The sequence below is a fragment of the Pseudophryne corroboree genome, chromosome 4 (assembly GCF_028390025.1).
Source record: "Pseudophryne corroboree isolate aPseCor3 chromosome 4, aPseCor3.hap2, whole genome shotgun sequence".
Taxonomy (NCBI): domain Eukaryota; kingdom Metazoa; phylum Chordata; class Amphibia; order Anura; family Myobatrachidae; genus Pseudophryne; species Pseudophryne corroboree.
Genome location: NC_086447.1, coordinates 371,446,047 through 371,453,546, shown reverse-complemented (window position 1 = coordinate 371,453,546; position 7,500 = coordinate 371,446,047). Strand labels below are relative to the sequence as shown.

Sequence of the window (7,500 nt, the reverse complement as noted above, 5' to 3'; positions counted from 1 at the left end):
ACATGTTCAACTCAACTCGCTGTGCGGTGTGAACGGTAGCTGGGTTGAGGTGACCTGGCACTTGTTCACTGTGTATGGACGGGTGGTGCTTGGATATCATGTGATCTCTAAGCACCGTCCCCCTCTGTGTCACTGCTGACATCACCAACCCGACAATATGCCGGGTTGTAGTCAGCGGCGGCGGGGCGCCTGAGGTGGGTCACACGCTGGGAGCTTCCGTGTCAGGCTCCAGGGTGCAACCTGCCTTATGCGGTCTGGAAGGGATGTTACTCTCCCATCTCACCCCATGCCACTCTTACCAATCTTACCCCCTGCTCCTCTCTCTACCCCATCCCAATCTCACCCCCCGCTTCTCTCATCATCCCCTGCCGTCTCACCCCCTGTTCCTCTCATCATCCGCCTGCCGTCTCACCCCCTGTTCCTCTCATCATCCACCTGCCGTCTCACCCCCTGTTCCTCTCATCATCCGCCTGCCGCCTCACCCCCTGTTCCTCTCATCATCCGCCTGCCGTCTCACCCCCTGTTCCTCTCATCATCCGCCTGCCGTCTCACCCCCTGTTCCTCTCATCATCCACCTGCCGTCTCACCCCCTGTTCCTCTCATCATCCGCCTGCCGTCTCACCCCCTGTTCCTCTCATCATCCGCCTGCCGTCTCACCCCCTGTTCCTCTCATCATCCGCCTGCCGTCTCACCCCCTGTTCCTCTCATCATCCGCCTGCCGCCTCACCCCCTGTTCCTCTCATCATCCGCCTGCCGCCTCACCCCGTTACTCTCATCATCCGCCTGCCGCCTCACCCCCTGTTCCTCTCATCATCCGCCTGCCGCCTCACCCCCTGTTCCTCTCATCATCCCCATGCCGCCTCACCCCCTGTTCCTCTCATCATCCCCCTGCCGCCTCACCCCCTGTTCCTCTCATCACCCGCCTGCCATCTCACCCCCTGTTCCTCTCATCATCCGCCTGCCGCCTCACCCCCTGTTCCTCTCATCATCCCCCTGCAGCTCATCACTGCCTCCACTATCTCACCCCCTGCATCTCTCATCATTGCCCCCCACAATCTCACCCCCTGCAGCTCTCATTACTGCCCCCACTATCTCACCCCCTGCAGCTCTCATCACTGCCCCCACTATCTCACCCCCTGCAGCTCTCATCACTGCCCCCACTATCTCACCCCCTGCAGCTCTCATCACTGCCCCACTATCTCACCCCCTGCAGCTCTCATCACTGCCCCCACTATCTCAGCCCCTGCAGCTCTCATCACTGCCCCCACTATCTCACCCCCTGCAGCTCTCATCACTGCCCCCACTATCTCACCCCCTGCAGCTCTCATCATTGCCCCCACTATCTCACCCCCTGCAGCTCTCATCATTGCCCCCACTATCTCACCCCCTGCAGCTCTCATCACTGCCCCCCACTATCTCACCCCCTGCAGCTCTCATTACTGCCCCCACTATCTCACCCCCTGCAGCTCTCATCACTGCCCCACTATCTCACCCCCTGCATCTCTCATCATTGCCCCCCACAATCTCACCCCCTGCAGCTCTCATTACTGCCCCCACTATCTCACCCCCTGCAGCTCTCATCACTGCCCCCCACTATCTCACCCCCTGCAGCTCTCATCACTGCCCCCACTATCTCACCCCCTGCAGCTCTCATCACTGCCCCACTATCTCACCCCCTGCAGCTCTCATCACTGCCCCCACTATCTCAGCCCCTGCAGCTCTCATCACTGCCCCCACTATCTCACCCCCTGCAGCTCTCATCACTGCCCCCACTATCTCACCCCCTGCAGCTCTCATCATTGCCCCCACTATCTCACCCCCTGCAGCTCTCATCATTGCCCCCACTATCTCACCCCCTGCAGCTCTCATCACTGCCCCCCACTATCTCACCCCCTGCAGCTCTCATTACTGCCCCCACTATCTCACCCCCTGCAGCTCTCATCACTGCCCCCCACTATCTCACCCCCTGCAGCTCTCATCATTGCCCCCCACTATCTCACCCCCTGCAGCTCTCATCACTGCCCCCCACTATCTCACCCCCTGCAGCTCTCATTACTGCCCCCACTATCTCACCCCCTGCAGCTCTCATCACTGCCCCCCACTATCTCACCCCCTGCAGCTCTCATCATTGCCCCCCACTATCTCACCCCCTGCAGCTCTCATCACTGCCCCCACTATCTCACCCCCTGCAGCTCTCATCACTGCCCCCACTATCTCACCCCCTGCAGCTCTCATCACTGCCCCCCACTATCTCACCCCCTGCAGCTCTCATTACTGCCCCCACTATCTCACCCCCTGCAGCTCTCATCACTGCCCCCCACTATCTCACCCCCTGCAGCTCTCATCATTGCCCCCCACTATCTCACCCCCTGCAGCTCTCATCACTGCCCCCACTATCTCACCCCCTGCAGCTCTCATCACTGCCCCACTATCTCACCCCCTGCAGCTCTCATCACTGCCCCCACTATCTCACCCCCTGCAGCTCTCATCACTGCCCCCACTATCTCACCCCCTGCAGCTCTCATCACTGCCCCCCACTATCTCAGCCCCTGCAGCTCTCATCACTGCCCCCCACTATCTCAGCCCCTGCAGCTCTCATCATTGCCCCCACTATCTCACCCCCTGCAGCTCTCATCATTGCCCCCACTATCTCACCCCCTGCAGCTCTCATCATTGCCCCCACTATCTCACCCCCTGCAGCTCTCATCACTGCCCCCCACTATCTCACCCCCTGCAGCTCTCATCACTGCCCCACTATCTCACCCCCTGCAGCTCTCATCACTGCCCCCACTATCTCACCCCCTGCAGCTCTCATCACTGCCCCCACTATCTCACCCCCTGCAGCTCTCATCATTGCCCCCCACTATCTCACCACCTGCAGCTCTCATCATTGCTCCCCACTATCTCACCCCCTGCAGCTCTCATCATTGCCCCCCACTATCTCACCCCCTGCAGCTCTCATTATTGCCCCCCACTATCTCACCCCCTGCAGCTCTCGTCATCCCCTGCCATCTCACTGCACTGCCCTGCCTATTTCACCTTCCGCTTTTTCATCATCCCCCCTGGCCCGCCATCTCACCCCCTGCTGCTCATTCCCCACATGATCACATCCACACCTTCCGCGTCCGACGAGCGTCCTGTTAGCGGCCGCCAGACAGTCCTGAGTTACGGATCGGTTGCCTGGCAGCGCCGCTGCCGCCACTGCCTGCTATAACGAGGCGGACACTCATTGAAGCAACCACGGATTGCGGGCCGTCAGCTAATGAAAAGCTGCCACTTGGCTGCTTCTCATTGGCTGGTTATTCACAAGCCGTGATTGGCTCTGATGCCGGTCCAGCGAGCAGAGATTGGCTGGCAGCTGCTTTTGCTGCTTCCAACTCCTGCTGGGACCTGAAGCATTTACTTGTTGGTGGACGGACGGAGGCGGAACTGGTTCCGCCTTCAATTAGAAGTGGCGGAACGCAGTTCCGCCCCACTTTAACCCCTGGTTATACCCCTTATAGAGGAACTTTTGCCAATCGGGAGCAGAGCTGCAGATAGACCAGGGGGCGGAGCTTATTGTGGTACGGGGGTGGAGCATATTTCGAACCAGGTTATGAGCTCCCACCGACAGCATGGGGTTGGGGGCAGCGGCGGCGATTGTGCTCAGCTGCTGGCTGGCCGTGACTGGAGTCAAATGGGAGAATCTGCTATTGGTGATAACAGAAGTTTTTTTTTTCTGTCATCACTATCCGAGCTGCAGAGAATCCTGTGGGCCTATTTTCAATGGGAGGCCTGGAGATGCAGCTCCATCCGCCCCATTGTTAATCCGGCCCTGGGTCTGACACTAATAGGTGAGAGACCTACAGGTAGCAGTGATATTAACAAGTGAAAGACCCCATCTATTAAGGCTGCATTTTCACAGGGAGTTTATCTTAACAGCATATTTGAGTTCGAACTGTACCTGACACTATAAGTGAGAGGTAATCTACCAATATACCTGATACTACTGTACATGTCCATGTTATACCAGACACGCTGAATTCCACGTTACATATCTGTATCGAAACAGAAAAACATTTCAAGGCAACATGCCAAGATTTTTTGGATGAGCATAATCGTAACAATTTTGCTAGATCTTAGTGGAAACCACAATATTTATTCAAAGATACATAGTATTATCAGTCCATACAAAGATAGTGATTAAAGAGGACAGACACTAAAAAGACGCTGTTTTTTATATTTCTTCAATACAATTTTCTCTTTGTAATTCATTGTCATACTTCCAATACTATTTCTATATGTTTTTTAAAATATTTTTCGTATACAATTAATTCTCGAGACATGAGACAATACAACATGTCACCAATTTTTTTATGGAATTAATAAACGTTACATTTTAAATCTTTAGTGCACCATAAAACAGATCCTTTTCTTCTTTCCTTGTTCTTGTATAAGAATATGATCTGTGGTAGCACCACCTATATTTGTATCAGAATATCTGATCATAATTAGGGGTTTCTCTGGATTTGGTCTTTATGATATAGACATATTCTTTTCTTGTGCAACGGATATTTCCCCCCTCCCCCTTTTCCCTTATTAAAAAGAAAGTGTACAGACCTGCAAGTAGTTCTCCAACCATAGGATGGCTCGTACATCCAACATGTTTGTAGGTTCTGTGAAAATAGAGTACAAGGTCAATGGAAGGGAAAGATGATAATGAAAGAGGTGAAGAAGGAAATAGCTTTATCAGGACACTTACCATCCAGCAATAGCAGGTCAGGCCTAACAAAGAGACAGATTTAATTACTTTGGTACAATTTTATTTTTTGCTAATACAGATGTGTTCACATACAACCAGCCTCCCTGCACATTAAGCAGCCTTTCTAGCCATGCTATGCCATGGTGTGACTCGTTCTGTGTGAATAGGATGCAAAAGCAGCTAATGCTGATAAAAATGATACAGGTTGAGTATCCCTTATCCAAAATGCTTGGGACCAGAGGAATTTTGGATATCGGATTTTTCCGTATTTTGGAATAATTGCATACCATAATGAGATATCATAGCGATGGGACCTAAATCTAAGCACAGAATGCATTTATGTTTCATATACACCTTATACACACAGCCTGAAGGTCATTTAATACAACATGTTTAATAACGGAGTATTAAACAAAGTTTGTGTACATTGAGCCATCAAAAAACAAAGGTTTCACTATCTCAGTCTCACTCAAAAAAGTCCGTATTTCGAAATATTCCATATTTCGGAATATTTGGATATGGGATACTCAACCTGTATGTGGTATGCCTATATTTTGTGTGATAACGTGGCTGTATCTGCATAAGAAATGGTAAATGGTACGTTACAGTGTTCGCGATGCAAACAAAACTCATTTTCGGCAATAAAAGATGCCCGACGCTAACGTAGTTGCAGGGGACCTGTCCGCTCATTCACACCAGGCATCTCCCGATATGTGGCGTATTGTGGCAAGATGAGTGAGGACACATCAATAGTAAGCGATGCTCACTATAAACACTTCTTTCAATGGGCTGCTATAACTAAAGAAATACAACAGCATAAATATGTACTAATCTGACATCCTAGGTGTCAAGAAAATAATACAGACTTTTACAATTGTTTGTGGTCTTGTCCTCTAGTTAGAGCCTTCTGGCTTTGATCTGACGCTTTGCCGTGGAACCATTTGGTTAATTATTTCCCTTTGATTGAACATGGGGCATAGTGGGGATATTACCACAAGGAAAGTAGGTGTCTGGTGGATATTGGAAACTTAAATGCTCTGAGTACAGTGGCCAAAAAGACAATATTGTATGTCTGGATTCGGTCCAGTGTGCATCCTTTCACACTCTTTAAGGAATAAAACAAGATGGCCTCTCCAGTGTACCCCATAGCTTATTTTGGTTCTTACCTGATAAATTTGTTTCTCTGATGCCATGGGGGGGACACTGGACGCCCTCCTGTTCGCTCCTGGCTTTTCTGGGTTGTGTTTGGGTTTTTGTTATACCAAGTTCCTGCCCTCATGTGTGACAGTTTTTCTGGTTTTCTCCTCTAGGGCTTTGATAAGCATAGGGGAGGAGGAGCCAGAGCTGCTCTAAAAGATTAACTCTGTAGTGCCCAGACTCTTCCAGCACTGCCCCATGGCATCAGAGAAACAGATTCATTTGGTAAGAACAAAAGCGCTATGGGGTACACTGGAGAGACAATGGGGAGGTCCCAAAGCTGTTTACTATGCAAGGACACTTCGACTAAAACTAGCATCTCTGGAGGCAAAGCAAAAGCATGTGCCAAGAAACAAGTGGCTACCCTGCAAATCTGCTCCACCAAAGACCTCCAACGTAGGAGGACGACAAGATCGATCTGTTAGAGTGCGCAGTAACCAAATGAGGCACCTGAAGGCCCACTATCATGTTTACCGACATATGACCTCAAATATCCATTGAGCAATGATTTGCTTAGAAGCAGGACAACCACTCTCCTGATTTATAATAGGATTTTAATACCTACCAGTAAATCCTTTTCTCTTAGTCCGGCAGATGCTGGGGTCACATCAAGAACCATGGGGTATAGACGGGATCCGCAGGAGACATGGGCACTTTAAGAATTTCAAATGGTGTGACCTGGCTCCTCCCTCTATGTCCCTCCTCCAGACTTCAGTTTAAGGAACTGTGCCCAGGGAGACTGACATTTTGAGGAAAGGATTTAATGATAAACCACGGTGAGCATCTTACCAGCTCACACCTCAAGCATGCCGCAGAACGTGGCATTCAACAGAACACAGGCCAACAGCATGAAGAACTTGCAGCAAAATGCCGACAAAAATCGTACACAACCTGTGTGTAACCACAACCAATAACTGCAGATACAGTACGCACTGGGACGGGCGCCCAGCATCCTCTACGGACTAAGAGAAAAGGATTTACCGGTAGGTATTAAAATCCTATTTTCTCATACGTCCTAGAGGATGCTGGGGTCACATCAAGAACCATGGGGTTTATACCAAAGCTCTAGAACGGGCGGGAGAGTGCGGATGACTCTGCAGCACCGATAGACCAAACATGGGGTCCTCATTAGCCAGGGTATCAAACTTGTAGAACTTCGCAAAGGTGTTTGAACCCGACCAAGTAGCTGCTCGGCAAAGTTGTAATGCCGAGACCCCCCGGGCAGCCGCCCAGGACGAGCCCACCTTCCAGGTAGAATGGGCCATCACCGATTTCGGTAACAGCAATCCAGCCGTAGAATGAGCCTGCTGAATCGTATGACAGATCCAGCGCGCAATAGACTGCTTGGAAGCAGGAGCCCCAATTGTATTGTGAGCATATAAGACAAACAGAGCCTCTGTTTTCCTAAACTGAGCCGTCCTGGCAACATAAAACTTCAAAAGCTCTTACTACATCGAGAGGCTTCGATTCCAGCAAGGCGTCAGTAGCCACTGGTACCACAATAGTTTGGTTCAAGTGGAACGATGAAACCACTTCCGGCAGAAAACTGTTGACGAGTCCTC

The 7,500-nt window shown here is 50.9% G+C and overlaps 1 protein-coding gene across 1 annotated transcript in view; it reads right to left on the bottom strand.

The window, feature by feature from the left end:
- The window catches only part of LOC134909581 (ATP-binding cassette sub-family F member 3), a 72,621-nt gene that overhangs the window by 56,430 nt on the left and 8,691 nt on the right, over nt 1-7,500 (bottom strand). Inside the window, exons 7-8 of the mRNA XM_063916590.1 lie at nt 4,742-4,764; nt 4,600-4,655 (exon numbers count right to left, since the gene is read on the bottom strand). Of these exons, the coding sequence (XP_063772660.1) occupies nt 4,600-4,655; nt 4,742-4,764 (79 nt within the window). The remainder of the gene's footprint in view (nt 1-4,599; nt 4,656-4,741; nt 4,765-7,500) is intronic.